The 25,331-nt window shown below is 42.7% G+C and overlaps 1 protein-coding gene across 2 annotated transcripts in view; it reads right to left on the bottom strand.

The window, feature by feature from the left end:
• Window positions 1-1,870: 1,870 nt before the first annotated feature.
• The window catches only part of LOC107217405 (regulating synaptic membrane exocytosis protein 1), a 1,749,170-nt gene continuing 1,725,709 nt past the window's right edge, over window positions 1,871-25,331 (bottom strand). For both annotated transcript variants that reach the window (XM_046745888.1, XM_046745889.1), the window contains exon 18: window positions 1,871-1,934. In XM_046745888.1, the coding sequence (XP_046601844.1) occupies window position 1,934 (1 nt within the window). In that variant the 3' untranslated portion in view covers window positions 1,871-1,933. The remainder of the gene's footprint in view (window positions 1,935-25,331) is intronic.

The following is a 25,331-nucleotide window of genomic DNA, read 5'->3' as shown; positions in this document are numbered from 1 at the left end:
ATACTATTTCTTGCTTGAAAATTCTGACGAATGTCAATTCACGATCAGTGAATTAATGAACCAGATCAAAGGAGATTATCAACCCGATTCTCGTACGGTTAAAGCGCGTTTGAAACAAAAATACACAAACGATATTCTGATTTTTGAAATGAACCAGCACAAGTCTATCGTTTGTTTCAAAAATACAGGTCACAAATTGCTTACCGAAGAGTGGTATAGAAATAAAAACCCGAATCCGAAATGATGTCTTGGCAGCAGCAGGAAAAAAAATATTTTTTATGCTGTTTCACGGTACCGGAGAAGTGTCGCCTAAATTCTCTATCACACAAACAATTTGTTGAATCTGTATCAAAAACTAAATTCGCTCTTTCGTCATTGCCTCCTATCGCAGTACCATCAGTAGTTAAACAAGGCCGGTTCTGAGTAAAAACACCTTCTTTACTGACCAAGCCGCCTATCCGGACGTGCGTTACCGCTCCGGCACACCGTTGTCGCTTTCGTTTTTATTCTCGCGGCTTAGGTTACTAAATGCATCCGACGAGTTTCGACTTGACGGTGAGCGGCCTGCCGACAACGGATGGCAGTGCGACGTTGAGTTCTGGAAGGTTCTGACATAAATCTGTAACATCTAACCAAGTCCACCATCTGTATAAAATGGGTTAGCACATAAAACTTGTACATCAGTCAGACTACTATTATTGTGAGACGAAAGCTTTAAAATCGTAATGATACGTGATAACGAATTTACCGGCGAAGGAATAATTATCGGATTTAGCAACGCGACGTTAGAGCTTTCGCTACAAGATATTTGGTGGCTCGTTGAGCGTGTCCGGAGAGCTCGTGTGCAACCGCACAGACTACACAGGATATATTTTTAGGACGAAACGTTAATCCTGACTTTTCAAAAATAGCAAAACGAAGTGATTGCAATTTTATCGGACATCGAACCAGATGACGATGAACGCAAAGCCGATTGGATCCTGTATCGTCAGATCAACGAGGAGTAAGAAAGAAACCGAACCGTACACGTCTTATGTTACCCACACAATCGAAGACACATCATTTCGGTATCTTCTAGAACTTTTTCAAGGATTCTGTGTGCCTGGTGAGAGGAATACGGCTATAGAAGTCTGAATTTCAGGTCAGAAAGACAGTCTTGCATCTTGCATTCAGCTCTCATGAGGAGAACTTCAAACAAAGCAGAATTAAAACAGCGAATCGATCTGTTCTTAAAAAATATTCGCGATTTGGAAACCGTTATTAACCAAAAGTCAGAACTCAATAAAGTGACACAAAAGTTCGCAAATCTAGATTTATCAAGAAACACATAACTACTAAACATTTAAAAAAAACGCATTTCACAAAACTCAACAAAGTTGCAAGCATGAACGAATTTCTGCCGACGAAGAAATTGACGGAGCTGGAAATTTTTAAAATCTACAATGTCACCAATATTCGACGGGTCCAAACGAGGTTTGGGCAGCGTGTCGTCACAGACCTGAACAACGAATTTAGCGTATCCTTACCGGCACGGACTGTGCGACTGCTGAACGAGGACGAGACACAATATCAGAAATTGGTGCAGACGATGGAGGAGGAGCGGTTGCTCTTGCAGTATCTGGGCGGCCAGTACGGTCAAATTGAATTTAAAGATGCCTCATTTGTACACCGTACCTGGACAACGTGTGCAGCGTCTCCTTCTTACCAGCATGGACCGTGTGACTACTAAACGTGATCAAGAACCAATTTCAAAAACTTAACAAAAAACTTTCGAAGACGCTTACAATTATTCTACGTTTCATGAACTTTAAGAATATTGTACAAGTTTTTTCACAAAGCTTTTATTTTTCTGCTGTACTCCACATTAACTATGTATATGTACTACCACTACTACTACGTTAGTTACGTTGGACGCTGTTGTTGTTTACAGCTCTCTGAAACATACAATAAATTTTGGAAATTTAAGACATGATGTATCATACACAAAAGTATTTATCAAATCTGTTCTAAAATGATATTTTAGAAACGTAAGACATGTATGTATCACAGAAGTTTCAAGATTTTCGTTGTTGAAAAGAAAAAAAGGAAAATAAATGAATTTATTCTAACAGTTGTGAAATTAAAGAAAAATTTGTCTTACATTTTTTAAACAGAAAATCTCTCCATTCATCACGTACCAGGCGGGCCGCCATACCCGCCTGATAATCGATCAGGTCATTTCGAGAGTTAATATTATCATTACGGCCGCCGTTCGCCGTGTGCATGCTCAACGCCAGCCGGACCGACTGTAGGAAAAAATCGTGAGGTACTCGGGAGATCCACTTTCTAAACACCCGCACATGTGAAAGAACATTTACGTACTCCATGGTTTTTTGCGTTTAAATTTCTGAAAACAAAGCGCACACGCGTTAAATTATTTCTATTCACTCAAGTAAAGTCGAAAATTGTTGTACACTCAAGGTAAAAAAAAAACTGTATAACTGCACTGATTTCAATCACCCACCTTGACAGTTTGAAAGCTCGACTGCTAATGAATTCATCAGACGGACGGAGCACCCCACTCTTTTTATAGCTTCTTCATATGTTTTAGGTTCACAATTAAACTAATGCCAAATCATAAAGTGGTTGACACTTGTTGGTTACGTTTGCAGGATATATTTTTCTCACTCTGTCCTACTGCACTAGTGCGTAGCTCTCGAAATCGTGAACCTGACACCGCTGGCAAAGTGAATCATCCCCGTAACGCTCTCGGTGAACGATATCTACTAAGCCTATCACAGTTCCATGTAAAACTCTAATGATTAGTTCACTCTCACAGCTCTCTCTCGTACATCAGGCGTGCGAAACTTCTTCGCCAAGTTCCAGGAACTGCCTTGCCATCTTCCACGCACGCACGCCCGCACGCACATAAGCAACGGATTCGATCGAGAAATATCTTGCAATTTTTCGTTTGTTCACGAATCTTTTCGCGAATCTTTGACTGCGTGTGTGTGTGTGTGTGCAGATATTATGATAGTCTTCACCCATTTATAAGGAATCGTGTCAGCGTAGAGCGGTCATTCTAGAGCAAGCTTTGCAACTCTATCTTTGTCAAGTGAGCGCGACAGAAGCAAACATGGATTCTAAAATTGTCAGAAGTTAATCAAGATCATGTAACGGCGTTTTAGATTTTAACCGAGAAATCATGGGCGGCAGAGATTGCAAAATGGATTCGATTCGGAATGCAAAATACCAAACTTTTAAACAAAATATCACGACGCAACGCCTCAACGATCGGGCAGAAGAAGAGAATTTTGACGATGAATGGAATATTGAAATCATTGACTGCCAAATTTCAACAGTTTACGAAAGTGGGCTCTGGATTGTGAAACGGACGGAAGAGCGGCCGCGTACGATGGGAGGATTTGGAAACGGCTTTCGAGAGCCGAATTCGAACGGAAGCCGTCATCAATCTACGGCACAAGGACTTAAACAGATTTCTCGAAGATGCCAAACACCTTATCCTTTTCAGAATGAAGAGAATGCTACTAAAGGCTGGAGGTTTAGAAGCCAACTGCATCTCATCATGCAAATTTGGTGTAACAAAAAACGCCGAACTTATTGAAGAAATGAAATATTTTAACACCAGAAACCAGATCATCCTCCTGCCAGCTGACATACACGGGTGGTTCGAAGAGCACGTGAGACACAAAATGTTAAGCAAAGTCGAAGATTTGCAAGGGAAAGACTCTGGCTGGTCGTTGACCGAAGTGATAAATTTGACTGTGAATTTGAACGAGTACGTGCCGCTGCGAGAAGGTGTTTTCACATACACAACACTACCGAAGGATGTTCAAGACAAGAAGGCTGTCGTCAACATCCGCAACAGCGACGCGTATTGCGTCCTCTGGTCGATCACCGGAGCCCTCTTTCTGGCCAATGACAACAATCCCAGTAAAATTACTTCCTATCCACATTTCAGCTTAGTGCTACAATACGACGGTTTGCATTTTCCAATGTCTTTAGACCGGATTCCAAAATTTAAGAAACTTAACAAACTTTCAATCAACGTTTACGGTGTAGATAGTACGGAAAAACAAAAGCGCAGTAAAATTGTACCCATTTATTTGTGCCGGAACAAGTCTGATGAACCAGTAATCCATCTTTTAGTAATAGAAACTGAAAACACGATGACGACGATGATGATGATGATATGGAAAACATTGAAAAGAATGTAACACATCATTTTGCATGGATTCGAATTTTGTCGAGATCAATAAGTTCTCAAGTTTCCAAACGCTCACATCAGACGTGGTTGTGCGATAGGTGTCTGTCTCATTTTAATTTCGACAGATGCTTGTTGGACCACCGAGTTGATTGCATGAGTTTGAACGAAACGAAAGTTATTTTACATACAGAGGAGGAAGAAATTCTAAAATTTCAGAATTTCAAACATGAAGAATTCGTTCCGTTCTTCATTTACGCGGATCTCGAATGTTTACTGGAACCGCCGCTCAAAAAGATGGGTACAAAAAAACAATTTACCAAAATCACATGCAATACAGTATAGCGTATTATCTGCATTGTGCTTTTGACGATTCGCTTTCAAAATTCAAAATTAATCGCGGAGAGACTTGTATTCAATGGTTTACAAACGAGTTGAAGGAATTGGCACATTCGTTAGAGGGATATTGAAAGACTGTTGTCACCATAGAAGCACTAAATTCCAATCAGATCAAGGAATTTGATTTATCGACGGTCTGTCTTATTTGTGAAAAACCGTTTACACCCACAGACGTGAAACATCGTGATCACTGTTATTTCACGGGAAAGTACCGTGGTGCTGCTCACCGCGGCTGTAATCTAAATTACCAAAATTCGCACACTATCCCAGTAATATTCCACAATCTGTCGGGTTACGTTTCGCATTTTCTGATCAAAGCACTGGCAACGTCGTTCGAAGGTACTGTTAAACTTTTACCTGTTAACAAATAAAAGTACATTTCCTTCACTAAATTCGTTAAGGGAACGGATGTAAGGTTCCGTTTCATGGATTCGTAACGTTTCATGCCTAGCAGCCTCGATAAATTATCATCGTATCTGGACGATTGTCAAAAAACAATAACACGTAAATTCTGCAGTAGCTTAAACAAATTTAGATAATTGACTAGAAAAGGTGTCTTCTCGTATGAATACATAGACAGTTGGAGAAAGGTTTGGCAGAAACATTTACCAGCCATAGAACAGTTTTATTCAAAATTGAATGACCGGAATATATCCGACGACAATTACGCACACGCGTGCGACCTGTGACAAACTTTTAACGTTCAAACTTTGGGAAAGTATTCGGACTTGTATTTACAGATGGACGTGTTTTTACTGGCTGACGTTTTCCAAAATTCAGGACAGAATTGTTGGACGACGCACAAACTGGACCCATTACATTACTACACAGCGCCCGGTCTGTCGATTGATGCAATGTTAAAATGTTCAGGCATCGAACTCGAGTTTCGCACCGACATAGACATGGTTATGTTTATCGAAAAAGGTATTCGAGGTGGTGTGTCACAGTGTTCGAACAGATACGCAAAGGCCAACAATAGATGTATGGGAGAGGAATTCGATCCTTAGGTCGAAGAATCTTACCTTATGTACTTTGACGTTGATAATTTGTACGGTGCTGCTATGAGCTTTGCTCTGCCATACAGTTCCTTCGAATGGGTATCAGACTTCAGACAATGCGACGTTCTTGCCATCTCGGACGATGCGGAGTTTGGTTACATGCTGGAGGTAGATTTGGAATATCCTGCGGAACTGCATGAAACTCATAAAGATTTACCATTGTGTCCGGAGCACTATGTACCTCCGATTTTGAACAATAAACAGCCAAAATTGACGCCCACGCTATTTTCCAATGAAAACTACGTTGAGTAAGAAGTTTCTTCTCTGCAAGCACTGTGTATACGGAGACTCTAATGTGCAGATAGTGTGTTTACCCTTTTTGAATCCTTGCATCCGATGAGAAGCCCGTAAGACAAGCAATGCCGTCTAATGAATGATGTGCGAATGTGCAAATCATTGATCTACGAGAGAATATTTGTTAAAAGAATGTAAATTCGAAAAATTGGTGATTTCGAAAAATTAACGACGGAGCCAGGAATCGAACGTTGCCTCTAGAGATGCTTGACCAGAGCCTCACTCCACTAGACCACCTAGCCGCCCTGACTCTGTTGTCGTTGACATCTCTCATCACCAGTGAGTCCGAATTTGTTTGCCTGTGCCCGGTTTATGTGTGAGTGAGAAGTTTCTTCTTTGCAAGCACTATGTATGAGGGTACTCTGATGTGTAGATGTTGTGTTTATCCTTTTTGATCTCTGTTCAGTGCCTGAGCGTCGTTTTGTGCCCGTGTCATTGCAATCTCGAGTGCGAGCCGCGCTCGAACGATTCGTCTCCGCAGGGGTGCCAAATCTCGCGTAGATGAGGAGGCGAGCGCGCATCACGCATTTTTTTAAAACAGTCGAGTTACGTCGTCCGTCTAGTGACGATCGTGAGTGACGCCGTGCGTTCTCTCGTAACACAACCAAAAGACGAGAGGCCCAAATATCCTCTCGTATCGTTCGCTCCTCGGAGTAAGGTAGATGAGTACGGCCCGAGTGTCTCTCATTCTACACGGGACCGAGTGCCCATACACGCATACCAAGGGTCTTGCACCCTTCCATCATACAACGAGCCCGAGCGCTCTTGGTGTACTACCAACACCAATCATTCATACACGTTCGCTCTACGGAGTAAGGTAGATGAGTACGGCCCGAGTGTCTCTCATTCTACACGGGACCGAGTGCCCATACACGCAAATCATACGAAATTCGATCGAATCGAATAAAACAAAAATCACAATACGAAACGAACTCGAGATCGCGGTGGCACGAGCCAAACGGGCTGTAATCGGCATATACACATTCATATACACAATCGACACATACTTTTATACGTTTACAAAATACACGTTCATACTTCGTGGGTTTTTATGCCGCAAGGCTTTTCCCACAAGAGCCAATAAACATTCATAATTCGATGGCTCAAACGCGAGAGTTTTTTTATTCAAGAAAACCTCAACCTCTATCCTTCACCCAAATAAAAAGGGTTCAATTCAAAACTACGAGGCAACTTCGCCTATGAAGAAGCTTCGACTATACAAATTTGGTGTCAGAATCGGGATACGAACACACGCCCGCATAGAGGACAAGAAGAAAAAGGTGCAAACGTGCATCGTATTCAATAAATCGTGCCACTCTTCGACTAGCCAGCCATCGTCTCCAAACTCGTCACCCCCCAGTTCGCCATCGATGGAAAACGATCATCATCTACAAAAAGATAAGTACACAAACGGTACAAGATTCTTAATATCGTATTATACACTTTCTCTGGCGTTATACGTCTTTCTATAGTTCATAACGTTCGACGTAGTCGAAAACACATTTCGGTCCAACGCACGCTTTGTGTGAAGAACGTAGCATGCATATATCCGACGATCACGTGTATAAAACATAGGTCTCGTTTTCTGTTATGAGAGTCTCGATATCTAGGCGTTGAAAGATAACCGTCGCACGGGGAGGTTTGTTTACACTTGACGCGGGCCGCGCTCGCTCTCTTGATCTTATACGGTGAAAGACGGACGAGTTCGCGCGCGTTTTCGAAAAGATACGCGCTGCACGGGGAGAGGCTTAGAGCCGACCCTTGAAAATCAGTCCAGCTTCGACATCGAACGCATAGACGTCGTATCCTGTTTTTTCTCGAAGATCTCAAATATTTGTACGCACAAGCTCAGTAAAATGGCTGCCCGCGTAAAGTTTATTAATCAAAAGCGTGCGACTTTAAAGGCGAACATTACCAAACTTAAGCGACTCACGGAGGACGCGGATTTTGAACCCGCGAACATAAAAATGCGGGCGGATCGTGTAAAAGAACAATTTCGAACATACGAGGAATTACACGATGAACTCGCATTATTAACCGACGGAGACGGTGACAACGTCGATGACTTCGACGAGTTGCAAGATCGATTCTACGCGATCATAACTAAAATCGAGACAGATTTATCATCGACAGCACCACAACATCCCGGTGTAGCAAACGTGACGTCGCTGCCGATCGACGGCACGCGTCGACTTAAATTGCCGGTCGCCGACCTCCCAAGGTTCGACGGCAACATCGAAAAGTGGCTATCGTTTAAAAATACATTTTTGACAATGATCGACTCTCGCGAAGACATAACGAAATTACAAAAATTCTTGTATCTAAAAAATTGCCTAGAGGGTGACGCGTTAAATAAAATTCTCATTTACAACGTGAGCGAAGAAAATTACGGGACGGCATGGAAGTTACTTCTAGATTCGTATGACAAGACTCGAATTTTGATAGTAAAACATCTCGACGCGATCCTCGAGTTGCCCGCGGTAAAAAAGGCGACACATAAAGATTTAGCGCGACTCGTCGACGACATGCGCCAACACGTGAACATGCTCGCGTCATTGGACGTGATACCAGATGAACACTTATTAGTCCGGATAATCGAGCGCGCGTTACCCAACAATATTCGGGTGAAGTGGGAAGAGACGCTCAATCTCGACACCTCGCCAACGCTCGAGCAAATTTACAAATTCGTCTCCGAGACCGCGTTTCGTTTATATACGCTCGAACAAGATGTATCGCGTTCCAAAACAGAGACCAATTACAAACGACCGCTTCCGAATTATAAAGATCAAAGCGGAATCAAGACACGACGCGGAGAAAATGGCGCGCGTACGTTAGCGATAGGCACGTCAGCAAAGTGCGTAGTGTGCAAACGTGAGAGTCATCCCATATACCAGTGTCGCGAATTTCAAAAAATGACGGTTCATCAACGGTGGAATTTCGTCAAGAGTTCATCGCTCTGCAAAAATTGCCTGCGCTCGCACCGCGGCAAATGCACTTCGACGCATTGCAAAAACTGCTCCAGGTTTCACCACACTCTTTTGCACAACGAATCTCCTGCTGCATCCACCCATGCGACCCAAGAAACGATACCATCGGATACACCTAAGTCGACAACAAAGGTAAATTTAACATGTAGCAAAATGATTACATACAGCTTCACGTCAAGGGCGTTACAGTCGCAGTTAATGCTGAGCGCTCAAATACGCGTCAAAGACTCACGCGGTCAATACCTAAAACGTCGCGCTTTGTTAGACACTTGTGCGACAGCGCATTTTATCACGGAGGATCTTGTGAGAGAATTGAAACTACCGATACGCGCGTGCACGATCGCGGTAGGAATGATCGACGACGCAAATACAATTTCTAAAGGCGCGGTCGAATGTACATTTTATTCGATACACGATAATTTCAACAAAACTCTCACGTTTCTGGTCATACCGAAAATAGCTGATAACGTACCGAACGAAATCTTTCCTCGCGAATCAATCGACTTACCGCGGAATGTAAAATTGGCCGATCCGCAATTCCATTTGCCTGGAAGGATCGACATCCTCATCGGGTCAGGGACAACGTTGTCATTATTATCGATCGGACAATGTGATTTGTCCCGCGACGGCTGCGATCTCGTCTTACAGAAAACTCAGCTCGGCTGGGCCGTTGCCGGCGGAAAATCAAACACGACGGTCGGGAAACGAACGTCGTGCCAACTAACCGAATTAAAGGAAACAATCGAAAAATTCTGGTTGCTCGATGATGCAAACGCTGGTCAAAGAAAATTATCAGAAAATACAAGCTGCGAAACTCATTTCATTCGAAACGTCACTCGCGAACCGTCGGGACGGTACGTCGTTCGTCTGCCGTTCCGCAGCGCCGATCGAGACCTCGGTGATTCGCGATCTATGGCTTTGCGACGATTTGCTGGCTTGCAAAAAAGGCTTAACGCGGACCCGGTCCTTAAAGCGGAATATCATCGCGTTATGAATGAGTACATAGAACTAGGCCATATGTCACTCGTTGTCGACGAATCGCTACCCGGTTATTATCTCCCACACCACGCGGTCATAAAGGCGACAAGCGCTACGACGAAGACCCGAGTTGTCTTCGATGCGTCCGCCAAAACAAGCATGGGAGTGTCGCTTAACGATACGCTGATGGTCGGCCCGACTATTCAATTGAAACTAATCGAGCATCTTTTACGATTTCGCAGTTATAAATTTGTGATTACCGCGGACATCGCGAAAATGTACCGACAAATTTGGATCGCCCCCAGCGATCGTCGGTACCAACGAGTTTTCTGGCTCCAACAGGAAAGAATTCGCGTATTCGAACTAAACACCGTAACGTTCGGCGTGTCGTCGGCTCCGTTTCTTGCGATACGAACCGTACAAAAACTTGCAAGCGATGAGAGCGCGGATTATCCTAAGGGGGCCGAGGTTTTAACGCGCGACTTATACGTCGACGATTTGTTATCAGGGGCAAACACCTTTGAGGAAATCGTACAAATTCGGGACGAAGTGATCGAAATATTGAAGCGTGGCGGATTCGACATTCGACAATGGGCGTCAAATCACCCGCAGGCCCTAAATAATTTGAGCAAAAAAACCGCAGATATCGATTTTCTGACAGACGAAAATCCTGTGCACAAAACACTCGGTATATCATGGAACGCGCGGAATGACGACTTCCTTTATACGGTGAAACGTATCGAGCCCTCCGAGAAGGTCACAAAACGATATATCTTATCAGAAATCGCGAAAATTTTCGACCCCCTCGGTTTACTCGGTCCGGTGATTCTCACCTCGAAAGTGATTATGCAACGATGCTGGAAAGCAAAAACTACATGGGACGAGTCCGTACCCAGCGCGTTAGATTCCGCATGGCGATCGTTCGCGGAACAACTGTCATTAATCAACAATTTAAAGATTGACCGATACGTTTCGACAAATAACCCAATCGATATCCAGATTCACGGATTTTGCGACGCGAGTCAGACGGGTTACGGAGCTTGTATATACGTGCGCTCTTGCGAGCAGGACGGCGAAATTCGCGTAAGACTTTTCTGTTCAAAGGGACGGGTGGCTCCGCTAAAAGATCAAACCATCCCTCGACTCGAACTCTGCGGCGCTTTGACACTTGCTCGCTTATATCGCGAAGTCCTCGAGGTAACGAGCTTTCGCGTGGACAAGACAATTTTCTGGTCAGACTCGACAATAGTTTTACAATGGCTAAACAAACATCCGAGCGTCCTAAAGGTGTTTGAGGCACATCGCGTCGCAGAGATACAGGAAGTCAGTAGAGACGCGGAGTGGCGGCACATCCGGACTGATCAGAATCCGGCAGACGCGTTATCGCGAGGTCAATTTCCACGGGAATTTCTAAATAACGACTCGTGGCTTCGGGGGCCTGCGTGGCTAACTCAGCCCGAATCCGTTTGGCCGCAAGTCGCGGTAACGCCTCAGAAGGATTTACCGGGGATTAAAAAATCATTGTGCATGTTCTCGCAATCGCAATCGGAAGAAATTTTCAAAAATTTCTCGTCATACACACGATTGATTCGTGTCGTCGCGTACTGCTTACGTTTCTCACCCAACAATAATGTCAAGGGCGCTTTAACAATCAAGGAAATTGAGGAGGCAGAGTATCGCGTTATTCGATTAATCCAACAAGCGCACTTTCAAGACGAAATCGATCGTCTTTTATCCGAAGAAAGGGTGAAATGCGCAAAACTCGGATCTCTGAATCCGCGAGTCGACGAGAGAGGCTTGATTCGCGTCGGTGGTCGTATAAATAAGGCCGATATCTCGCTCGATCAAAGAAATCCGATCCTTCTTCCGTCGCGACATCACGTAACCGACCTTTTGATTCGTCACACGCACGAAAAATTCTTTCACACTGGGATCCAATCGACATTATATAGTATCCGGCAAAGATTCTGGATACTAGACGGCAGAAATCAAATACGTAAAGTCGTGCGACGTTGCGTGCGATGCATCCGGTTTCGGGCTAAACCAGAGACGTACAAGATGGCCGATTTGCCAAAATCTAGAGTAGACAATGCACCGCCGTTCTACCACACGGGAGTAGATTATTTCGGTCCGATACTCGCAAAAGAAAAGAAACATCGGAATCGGAGCAGCATTAAAGTCTACGGCTGCGTATTTATTTGCATGTCGACTAAAGCTATTCATATCGAGATTGCAAGCGATCTGTCAACAGACGCGTTCATAGCGGCTTTACGACGATTCGTCAGTCGTCGGGGCATTCCGGGCCATATCTATTCGGACAATGGGACGAATTTCGTCGGCGCGAACAGTCAACTTCGTGAATTTTACGCTGTCAGAGAGTCCGAAGACTTCCGTTCTCAACTGTACGAATTTACGTCGACCAGAAAAATTGAGTGGCATTTCAATCCGCCCCTCTCACCTCATTTCGGGGGTATATGGGAGGCGGCTGTAAAGTCGTGTAAACACCATCTTAAACGCGTCATGTGCGATTTTTTGTTTACGTACGAAGAATTGACTACTCTAGCAATCGAGATTGAGGGCATTCTCAATTCGCGCCCATTGTGCCCTATTTCCACAGATCCAAACGATCCAATTGCTTTAACCCCCGCGCACTTTCTTGTTGGAAGACCGCTCACAATGCTGCCGGAAAATGATCTTTCGCTTGTTCCAGACAACCGAATATCCTCGTGGCAACTAATCACTAAGACACGACAAGAATTCTGGCGCCGGTGGCAACTCGAATATTTGAGCGAGTTACAAAAGAGACAGAAATGGATAAATCCGACCAAAAATATCGCGCTGGACACGGTAGTCCTATTGATTGACAAGAACCAACCATGTATGCAGTGGCGACTGGGTCGAGTGGTGGAACTACATCCTGGAGACGATGGCGTAGTCAGGGTGGTCACCGTAAAAACGACTCGGGGACTCTACAAACGCAACACGAGATCGATTTGCGCTTTGCCCATAAGCGCTTGAGATTATCGGGAGAATTCAACGAAAACGATAATTTTCGAACTCTTCTCAGTTGAAATTTACAATTGATTCTTTCTAATTTTTCAAATTCGAGTTTTCGATTCATACTTACGCAAGATTCAGTCAATATACTATGTAGATGTAAGCCAAGGATATTTCTTCAAGGTCATATTCCAATTAATTATTTACTCTATGCATAAAATATCAACTTTAGACTTAAGGTAATCGCTGTAAAAGGATCAGTTATAATAAGGTTAATGACATGTACTACTATTTGCATAATTTTGTTCGTTAGCACTCCCAACGGGGGGAGGGTGTTCAGTGCCTGAGCGTCGTTTTGTGCCCGTGTCATTGCAATCTCGAGTGCGAGCCGCGCTCGAACGATTCGTCTCCGCAGGGGTGCCAAATCTCGCGTAGATGAGGAGGCGAGCGCGCATCACGCATTTTTTTAAAACAGTCGAGTTACGTCGTCCGTCTAGTGACGATCGTGAGTGACGCCGTGCGTTCTCTCGTAACACAACCAAAAGACGAGAGGCCCAAATATCCTCTCGTATCGTTCGCTCCTCGGAGTAAGGTAGATGAGTACGGCCCGAGTGTCTCTCATTCTACACGGGACCGAGTGCCCATACACGCATACCAAGGGTCTTGCACCCTTCCATCATACAACGAGCCCGAGCGCTCTTGGTGTACTACCAACACCAATCATTCATACACGTTCGCTCTACGGAGTAAGGTAGATGAGTACGGCCCGAGTGTCTCTCATTCTACACGGGACCGAGTGCCCATACACGCAAATCATACGAAATTCGATCGAATCGAATAAAACAAAAATCACAATACGAAACGAACTCGAGATCGCGGTGGCACGAGCCAAACGGGCTGTAATCGGCATATACACATTCATATACACAATCGACACATACTTTTATACGTTTACAAAATACACGTTCATACTTCGTGGGTTTTTATGCCGCAAGGCTTTTCCCACAAGAGCCAATAAACATTCATAATTCGATGGCTCAAACGCGAGAGTTTTTTTATTCAAGAAAACCTCAACCTCTATCCTTCACCCAAATAAAAAGGGTTCAATTCAAAACTACGAGGCAACTTCGCCTATGAAGAAGCTTCGACTATACAATCTCTCATCAATTGAGATATTAACGACAACAGAGTCAGGGCGGCTGGGTGGTCTAGTGTAGTAAGGCTCCGGTCAAGCATCTCTAGACGCCAGGTTCGATTCCTGGCTCTGTCATTAATTTTTCGAAATCACCAATTTTTCGAATTTACATTCTTTCAAAAACTACGTTGTTCGCAACAGCATTTTGAAACAATGTTTACAATTGGACTCAAAATCACTCAAAATTCACAGAGTTCTCAAATTCAGGCAAACCCTGTGGCTCAAAAAGTATATAGATTTGAATATTGATTTGCGCAAAAAATCTCACAACGAATTCGAGAAAAATTTTTACAAACTGATGAACAACGCAGTTTTTGGCAAAACAATGGAAAATGTTAGGAAGTATAGAGATGTCAGGCTGATCACGAAATGGGATGGAAGGTACGGTGCTAGAGCTACCATAGCGAAGCCTAATTTTCACAGCTGCACCGTTTTCGACAAAGATATAATTATCGTTGAAATGAGTAAGACAGAAATCAAATTGAATAAACCATTGTTTGCAGGTTTCTCCATCATGGATCTGGCTAAAACATATATCTACGATTTTCATTATAATTATATTAAGCAGAAATTTGGCAACCGAGCAAAATTAATGTATACGGATACCGACAGTTTGATTTACAATTTTACCGTCCCCGACATATACGAACATATGAAGGAGGACTTGCATAAATTCGATACGTCTAATTATCCGCTTGACAACGCTTATGGAATGCCGCGAGCGAACGGAAAAGTTCTCGGCTTGATGAAAGACGAGAATAACGGGGAAATAATGTTGGAATTTGTAGGATTAAGAGCAAAATTGTACGCATTCCGAGTCTTGGAAGATGAGGAAGAAAATAAACGTGCCAAAGGTGTTAAAGGATCAGCGTTGAGAAAAATAACTTTCAACAATTATTTGGAATATGCGTTGGAAAGTGAAAATTTGTCTACAAATCAGCATTTGATATCAAGTCGAAAGCACAAGGTATACACTGTAAAACAGAAGAAAGTGGCACTGAGCTGGGATGACGACAAGCGGATCGTGTTTCAAAACACAACCGACACGCTTCCGTGGGGTTACAAGCCTGCACCTGAGCTTTGTAATTACCATATCGTAATCTATGTAGGACTTGATTTATAACTGTACCATGATGTATAAAATATTATTATGTGGGACTTAATTTTTATAACTGTACTATAATGTATGAAATATTATTATTACGTAGAATAGTGAATATGAATGCTCCGAAATACAAAAAATTGTACAACGATGCTTATGTCTGTCGATTGTCTGAAAAATGAAGATGCATACTTGTTATGTGTCGGGTATAAAATAAAGAGGCACATACGTTTTTACAAAAAATTCATTTATTTTACTGTTATATATCCGATTCGTTTATCCAACTGTTGTGTGTATTGTCGAAACCTAATCATTCAACGTATATTTTTCTTCCACGCTTCTTGAGCACCTTCTCCACCAGATAGATATCCGGATGTTGAACCTTGAGGAGCTCTTGTTCGTAGAAACCACCAGCGATGGGTTGATCTCGGCAGTCTTTGAGCTTGTACGTTGCAGGATGAGTCTTTTCCACTCGACTTATCGTGAATATTTCAGTCGTCCAATTGGAAGTGTAACCTTTCTCAAAGACATTTTCGAATTTGCTGATTCGAATTTTGTCGCGGGATTTGAATTTTGCCGATATGGTAGGTATCGCTCGAAGCCCTCCGTACGCCTGACGTAATAATAGCCTTTCGTTTGCAACGGTGACATCCGACGGTTTCATTCTCATGGTTCGGTGTTTGGCATTGTTGTAAGCCGAAACCAAATCAGATAAGATGTCGAGCCACTTGTAGCTTCCTTGCATGCTGAACTGTGTCCACATTTTACCATTCAGCGTGTGATTGAAACGTTCACAGATCGAAGCCTTTAAATTACTATACGTGGAGTAAAGTTTGATTCCGTAACGTGTCATCAGCGATTTAAATTTAAAGTTGCAAAATTCCGTTCCTCTGTCGACGCGTAAATTTTTCGGTACCGGTCCTTGGACAAGCACAGATTCCATTGCCTTTGTAACATCATCTCCAGACTTGCTCTCTATCGGTATAGCCCACGCATACTTTGGAAAGATATCAATGACTATGAGCATGTACTTGTAGCCTTTGTTTTGTCCAGCGTACGACGTCATATCAACAAGATCCGCCTGCCAGGTCTCGTCGATGCTGCGCACGTCTACACGTCGACGCGGGTAATTCCGGCGTGTAGGCTTATGCAGTTTCGTCACCAGTGCTTGCTTTCTCTCGTTCATATTCCAACGCTCTTAGTCTGGTGTCCAATTTAGAAATGATTTCTGCGTTCTGAATGGACAAGTCTCTGTCTGTTTTGAAGTCTGTATAAAAGGTATCCAAGGCTTTCTCCGTGGTGATCTCCAAAACTTTGATCATTAGATCGAGGTTGTCGATTTGTTTTAGCAGCACGTTGAATTTTCGTTTCAAGGTTTTTAAAGTTACAGCATTGTTCGGCTCTGCGAGATCTGTGACACTGCACAGTCGCTTGTTCCGTATATCGTAATGCCCATCCGCTGTTATTTGAAAAACGACACCCGGAGGACCGCGAGTGCTCGCAGCTGTGTGTTTTTTTTCAGCTGACGTCCAAACATGTCAACCTTGATCTCGTCAATGATTGCGGAGTCAGGCAAAAGATTTAGTGCTTGAATTTAGCGCTCTGAGCGTTTCGGATAGGCTCGGTGGCGCTATAGTACTTTCTGTGAGCATTTGTTGCGAGAAGGATATTTCTGTAATTCTCATTGTCATCGCGGGTAACGTGAGCGCTGTTGGGCATCTTTTTAAACAGCAGCTTCAACAGTCCCTCAGTTTTCGGATAGAGCGTGCCGCCTATGCGAACGGAATCGCGCTCGAAGCTTATCGGTGAGTCACCAACCATCAGCCCGGCAGTAAAAAGGTTCCGTACCCCGTACACGGTACCCAACTTGTGCTGTCTTTGTTTATCCTTGAGCATCCCAAGATATTCATTTTCTTATCTCACCGACGATTCTGTGACAGTTTGATCCTCTTTATGTGCAGTTGCAAAAGAATCTACTGCTTCCATTTCGTTTTTCGGCTCATCCTTCGCTTCAGTTTTGAATTCTTCCTTCACCTCTTCCTTAACAAGTTTCGTGCCTCGAGAAAAATTGACTAATTCCTGCAGCGGGGTTACCACAGGTTTGAAGACATCCTTTATTGTTTCCTGCAGCGACTCTTTTCCCGTCTTAAGGATTCTGTGCTCACGACGAATCGCATTACTGGCTTGAGCGGTACGATGCAAGACTACCTTTTCCTTACGAATTTCCTGCATGTTGACACAACTTGTTCTGGAAAGCTGCTGTTTCGTCGCCTTCGAAGATCGTGTATTTCATTCTTTTGTCATGTTTATAAGATTTTCAAATCCGCACCTATACCGACCATTACCGAGCTCCGTATCCTTGTCAATCACTACGAACCCATATTTGTCACCGTTCCAGCATGCCGCACACAAGTCTTTCAACTCTACGTACGACATATCGGTGTTCACATGATCGTTGTACGCATGTCTCAGATTCATCTCGTCTTGTTTGAATAAGACCAGCAAGTTGGTGTTGTCGCGCACGAGATGCTTAGGGATTCGAGCGTACGTCTGACAAAGATAGAAACAGTCTACATCGTGATGTCTACCTATACAAAAGTACGCGCGTATGTTATCCTGCTTCTCGCACGCTACGTCATCTAATATCATGATCGAGTTAGGTTGCGTCTTGTTCTGTGCAATGACGTGCTCATGCTCGTTGAAGGGGTAGTACTAAACATCGTCGACATTTTCGAGCACTTGAATTAGAAACTTGTATTTCGGTTGATTTACAGATTTTGAGTAATCGTACAGAATTTCGGACCCCAAACCGTTCGGATGCGTTATAAGCGCAAATAATGCGTTGGTTTTGGCACAGTTAGATGGTCCGCAGAATACCGCACGTACACTACTCGGCAACGATTCGCCATGACGTTTTTTCCGTTTTGTACTTTGCTCCGTAAATTTGTCAAAATTCTTTACGGGCAGCATGGTCAATTGTGTCTCGAACCTCATCTCGAACGTGACTGGCTGTATTTTCTATAAATGCGTCGTTTATAACAAATTTCTCTTAGTCGCAGAGCGGACATGATTGTGCACACACGTGATTGTAAGCGATCCTCAAAAAAGCGATCAAGGGGGAAAGGTTTGGTGAATAGCATTATCAACAATTTCTCGATCGATTTGCATGTTCCCGGTTACCAATACTGTGGTCCTGGTACAAAGTTGACGTAAAGACTCGCAAGAGGCGATGCCGATATCAACCCTCTGGATGCAGCGTGTGAGGAACATGATATAGCGTATTCGAAGAATCGTGAGAACCCTGACGCTAGAAGCGTCGCGGATAAAATGTTAGCTGAAAAAGTCTAAAAACGGGTTTTCGTAAAGGACGCACATTTGGGTGAGAAGGCAGCCGCTTGGGCAGTAGCTAACGCGATAAAGGTGAAAACAAAGTCAGGCATGGGGTGTCGAAAAACCAAAGAACGTTTCCTTAAATAAAATCATACGAGCGGCAATACAGTCTATGATTCAAAGTTACGACGCGAAAATGGGCATTCAGTCTGCACTGAAAGGTGCTTGAGAAGCTGTGAAAAAGTAAGGCGGTAAACATAATGTCCGATCACTGCAAGTTCCACCGGTACCCTCATAAGTTGGCGGATTTCTACTGTTTCTCAAACCTATTTTTGCCGGTCTCAGCGCCGCGGGTAGGTTAGCGAGGGTGCTGCGGGTATAGCAAAGACTGTTAACGATGCGAGCGCGGCTAAACGAGAATTATAGGATAGCAAATGGCATAACAAAACGATGGAAGCGATCGCCTAAGGTGAAGGTCTCCATCTCAAACCTTATAAAGAGGGTTTCGGTCTTCATTTTTCAAAAAAACTAAGTGTGAAGCTACCACGCCGAGTGTTGACCAACTGGGATTTGCTGAAATATGCAAAACTCATGAAAATTCCATACTTCCGAGGTGTCTTCATGCGCAACGAAATGTCCAAAACCGGACCGCATGAAAAGGAGACAGCTGTAGTCAATCTCGGCGATAAAAATGGGCCTGGGATACACTGGGTTGCATATACGAAACGCGGCAACGATGTAGTTTACTTCGACAGTTTCAGTCATCTTCAACCTCCGTTGGGCCTCGTGAAATATCTCGGTGTTGGTAGCGTTGAGTACAACTATCGAAGGTATCAGGATTACGGTACATTCGATTGCGGGCACATGTGTCAGAAATTTCTGAGCGATGAGCTATAAAAACATGACACGAAATTTAATAACCTCAGTCCAGTACTTGCAGTCATGCATGATTCGTTCACGCTAACGATATCGGGAACGTCTCCGATTCTCGAAGCGCAATATTTTACTTTGAAAGAACTTGCTTTGAATGAAAATTATGTTCTAGGTCTCGTTGAACTGTTGAGCTTCAATTCCATTTCCAACGTTGATATCGGTCACAATAAAATATACGTAGTTGATAAGGTAGTCACTATATCCACTGGCAGCTACGAAATTGAGGATACTGAAAAGCATGTTCAAGACGCGTCATAACATACCAACATTGAAATCAGCACAAAGCCTAACAACAATAAGTTATGCAGCGAATTCAAATGTAACCGTATCGTAAATTAAGAACCTAACGATTGTATTGGTCAGCTTCTCGGATTTACACCGCGCGTATTGGCAGCTAACCAAACTCACCATTTGGATGTGCGTGTAGCTATTCTCAAGGTCAACGCGTTGCGAGTCGAATGCTGCATTACAACGGGTGCCTATGTCAACGAGCGCAAAGTGAATACTATTCACGAATTTTTCCCTATCGTCAGCTTCTCGGATTTACACCGCGCGTATTGGCAGCTAACCAAACTCACCATTTGGATGTGCGTGTAGCTATTCTCAAGGTCAACGCGTTGCGAGTCGAATGCTGCATTACAACGGGTGCCTATGTCAACGAGCGCAAAGTGAATACTATTCACGAATTTTTCCCTATCGTTCCGCTGGGATATGAGATCGTGGAAATGCCATCGCACGTCTTTTACCTTCCGATCACCGTCAAGACCATGGATCACGTACAGCTTCATAGTCGATCGGTTAGTCGATCAGGATGGAGACCTGGTTAATTTTCGCGGAGAAGTTATAACTGTGAGACTGCACATCAAATCACAATGAAAGATAGGTATTGTATACAACAGATTGTCCAAAAAGAGTCATATAAGTTATTCAGCATGTCCCGATCAAGTCAGTCATCGATCGATTCCCGAATCGCTAACACGTCGGAACGTGGAGTTCCTGATAGCTTTGGGTCTAAAGCTTACACCTTATGGAAAAGAAATTTCCGACAAATAAAACTGCGATTCTGCTGTTTCGTTACCTGCAATGTACCAAAGAGGAGGAAATCTTGAGCATATAAACACCTGTCGTCTCTGACGAATCAATCGCCCACCAAGAAATACACGCACATAAACCGTACGCATCGTCAACTTTCAACAACATCAATGAGATTCGAATTACCGTTCAGCATTAGGATTTATGCGTATTACCGAGCAAGAGTTCGCTGCATATCTCTGGAAAATTGCTCAAATCGGACGGCACTGCAGCAGCGGTCACAACTTCAATCACTAACGCCATTCGTCATTTGTCCAAGATGTACGGTACGAACTAAACGCTGTAGAGATTAATAAATGTCAAAACGTTGGGTTGACCAGCCGCAGCCTGCTGAAAGGTTTTGCTTCGCTCAACCCTGGTTAAAGTTGGCATATGGAAAATGCTGGATGGCTCGATGTTCAGGAAACAAAAAAATTAACTGAAGCCGATGGCAACTTTGACGTCGTTATTCCCTTGAGTATGATATTAGGCTTCGCTGAAGCCTATCGCAAGATCATCGTCAACGTGAAACACGAGCTGATTCTTACAAGATCAAAAAGTGATTCGAATGCCATCGTTCAAAATCAATACGAAGACTTTAGAATCGTGATCAATCAGGTGGGTTGGTTAGTACCCTATGTGAAGCTCTAGGATCAACGAAAAATCGCACTGTTGAATTTCATTGAGAAAGATACACCTGTCTCCATGAGCTTCCGCAGTTGGGAGTTGTACAAATATCCTTCGCCAATGGCAACCACGAAACACGTTCGGACCGTGGAAACGTACACCCATTCGGAAAAACCGCGATTTCTCATGCTCGGTTTCCAAACGAATCGAAAAAACAAAGCCGGCAAAAATGCCAGTCATCTTGATTACTGTAACATTACTGACGTCGAGCTGTTTTTGAATTCTGAGTATTATCCGAACGTAACCTGAAATTGGACATGAGTCACAATCGCTTTGCATTACTGTACGAGATGTACGCAAACTTTCAAGCCACCTATTACGGCAAAGAACCCGAGCCTCTGTTGACGTAGAGCGAATTTCTACAGTACGAACCTCAGATTTTTATCGACTGTTCATAACAAAACGAGGCTCTGAAATCTACATCGGTAGTTATGTGCATCGAATTTGAGGCTAAAAATAACTTCCCTACTGTTACATATGCCTACTGCTTGATCTCACATGATCGTATAATTGAATATAACCCGCTGAGTGGTGGGATGAGGAAATTGGTATAAAAACCTCGAACGTTGTGACAATCGATTCAATATTTTTCACGATGAAGTTCATAGTCGACGTGCAAGGATTCAGAAGACCGGGTCCCGGTTTCACACCCAAAGAGTTGGCAGTTGTGTCACTCGACGAAGATACCAACCCGTCAATTTTCCTCCTCGAACCTCCGTACGATTGGAATTATTTACTCGCTACATTCAAAAGCAAAAATTTGCGGCTGTCACGGAATTATCATGGACTATCCTGAGAAGGTGGTGGCTTACCTTTCGAGAAGCTTGACTTCACCATCGGATGTATGTCTCTGCGTGATGCTTCAACAGTTTACGTAAAAGGTTTGAAGAAGAAAAGTTGGCTGCAGAAAATTTTGGATGAAAAAGTTGAAGTCATCGATTTCATGGGTTTGGGTTGTCCGTCGTTGCAGAAATTGAATAAAATGTCAGATATGAGTTCAAACTGTACGCATCATGCTATATTACGTCCAAACTGTGCAGCTCAAAACCTATTGTTACTGCGAAATTTTCTACTCAAACACAAAAGACTATCGCTATCCACTCGAACAGTTATTCATTCCCAGTGCCTAAAGCATGAGTACGATACCGTTGAGTAAGAAACATCTAATTACTTTCATATATCAGCATTATGAATTTCATATAAAACAGCAATCTTAAGATGTCTTTTTCAATAAAATATTTTTCATCGTCAATATCAATCATTAATTCAGAACCTCTGTCCTGCTAATTAAGAGTTTATTCCAGAATCTTCCAGGATTCGACGTCACACCTCAATCCGTTGTCCGCAGGCCGCTCGCCGTCAAATCGAAACTTGTCGAACGCATTGTTTGTCAGCCTAAGTATAGGAGAATCGTTCAGCGTCGAAGCAGCCGCATTCAAATTTCAGAACCTCCCAGAATTTAACGTCACACCTCAATCCGTTGTACGCAGGCCGCTCGCCGTCAAGTCGAAACTCGTCGGACGCATTTAGTAACCTAAGCCGCGAGGATAAAAACGAATGCGACAACGGTGTGTCGGAGCGGTAACGCACTTCCGTATAGGCAGCTTGATCGGTAAAGAAGGTATTTCTACTCAGAACTGGCCCTGTTTAACTACTATTATCACGTACAAACATGGCTGGACATATACCAGGTCCCAGAGGAATGGGGCTGGCGACGAAGTTCAATGGGACTGGAACTAATCATGGCAACTCAAAATGTAGCACCCGCCGCTATACTAGAACCGATATCGTGCAAATACAAGATTAAAGGTGGAAAAGCCTGTATTTGCCGCAGAGCTGCGCTTCAATGCTCCGTGGTATGTGCACATTGCAGTGACGAACTGTGTACTAACATCGTACAGTTGCAACAAATTATTGCAGACGACGACGATTGCAATAATTTGGATTTACTTGCAATTGAATGCAACCAAGGTTTGATCTACGAATCACAAACCGAAAAAGACCAAATCCAAGAAAGTCGAGAGGATGATGACGATGACGTAGACGGCGTGAATATGCCTGGCCCGTCGACAAAATAGACCAAATACGCATGATTATGCGATCAAATTTCATTCTATAACTTTTTTTTTATTATAAATCCATGCCGCTATTTTATTTTTAACCTTCTTTCCCTCCCAATTATCAAAAAATCATTTGAATATGAGAAGTAGAAAGTATTTTTCTGTGAAAAACTGAAAAATAAAGAATAAAATTGAAACAGTAGAAGCCAAGATATCGACGATTATATGCAGCTGCTCCGTCTCCTATTGTGTCCGTAAGCTTTACAGGTAGAATGCGGACAGAGACAACTTTGACGCTCTCTATCTCGGGTAATATTCTACTAATCGCAAAATCGTATGCACAAAAATTATTTAGAATTTAGCCCTCTACAACTTTTATGTGAAAAATTTATTGATAACATCGAAAGGGGGCAATATAATTGACAATAAACATTATTAGACATCAATTTATGGCACTTTTTTGATCATAAAACTTTTTTATTTACAGCTGTCAAAAAATACTTCCAACAAAAGTTGTAGACAATATTTTTCTCTAAAAAACTTCTAAAAAAATCGAAAATCCGAATAATGGGAGCCGAGACATCGAGGATTACCTGTTTTTCAAGGTGGTGGCTGATGCACAAGAAAATTTTGTCGGATTTTGGTGTGTTTGGGCATCTCAGAAGCCCCTCTACTTGTCCGAAAAAATTTGGCTTTTCAATCAGTTTCGTAGATATTACCTACTTTTCGGTCTTATTTGACTGGCCTACTAGGCATTCGACCACGAGCGATCTTTAGCGAGCCAGGGTTTCAAATGTAGGTATTGAGGTAATTGATTTGAAATGAAAGTCACTCTTGGTTTTATAGGTTGTTAAAACAAAACAATCGAAAAATTGTCTACGTTTCAGCCCGAGTGGGGGCCCTCCTCAGAACGACCATGCATATTAATTTATTGCCCACATCTATGAAACAAATCAGAATACAAGGTGACAGAGTAAAAAAAAAATTAGGATAAAAAATTATAATAAGATAAGATAAATCAAAATATAACATAGAATAAAATAAAAATTACAAATAAAATTGAAGTAAAAACACAGACTAGCATGATGACTATAAACTTAGATTCAAAATTGAAGTATTATGGATTTTGTAAAATCTCTGTAAAACTTCGCCATATACATATATGTGTAATTAGTATTAGTTTCGTATGCTACAAGCGTGTAGTCTGATGGAGCAGTGGCGCTGCGGTGCATAGGTAAGGGGGAGCGCAGCAGTGGGAATGCGCCGAGTCAGTCAGTCTGCTCAACAGCACCGTATGCGCAACATTGCTATTTTGTACTTTGTCAGTTTGATGTTCACCTATAAATCAATTCTTTCTTTTCATCATTCTCAAACTCAACAAAATCAGTCATATACTGTCGAGTATGTTACAGGTTTAAGACAATTAAATTAAATGGCAAGGATAGCGGTAGTTAATAAAACAGGCAATAGTCGTTCACAGAAATTTCGATAGAATAGAGTTAAATGGTAGCTTTGAAATGAGAGACGATAGTTAACAGCGAAACATCAGCGTAGGTCGGGAGAAGCGATATAATGCAAGAATTTACCTAAAACTAGACGTCACTGGGCGACGCGCGACGTGATCTTACCCAAGTTGCAAAGAATGTCGCTACGCGAGTTATTATTTTGTTAATTAAAAACGAGAGTAAGAACTTTATTGCAATCGATAGAAAACAAAATGAAGATAGCTCGGGAGATAATAACGGAAGAATAAGACAAATTTACCATAGATGCTAATCAGTATGAAAGATTGACATTTATTAATAATTTATAAAAATCGGTAGCTTAGACAATAGATTAGAGTTAACAGTATAGTACGAGAGATAATTTACAAGAGAGTTATTCATAAACGATAGAATCAATAATTTACAATATTTAGGAATTCGAGGAATTATGCAAAGAAATCTCAAAATATAACTTCGAGAGAATACCAAATTAAAGGAGAATACAAAATTATGAGAGAATAAAAAATTATGCGATAGTGAGAAATTCAAAGA

Source organism: Neodiprion lecontei, chromosome 7 (genome assembly GCF_021901455.1).
Source record: "Neodiprion lecontei isolate iyNeoLeco1 chromosome 7, iyNeoLeco1.1, whole genome shotgun sequence".
Taxonomy (NCBI): Eukaryota; Metazoa; Arthropoda; class Insecta; order Hymenoptera; family Diprionidae; genus Neodiprion; species Neodiprion lecontei.
Note: the sequence above shows the minus strand (reverse complement) of the source record. Positions and strands in the feature narration are given on the sequence as shown.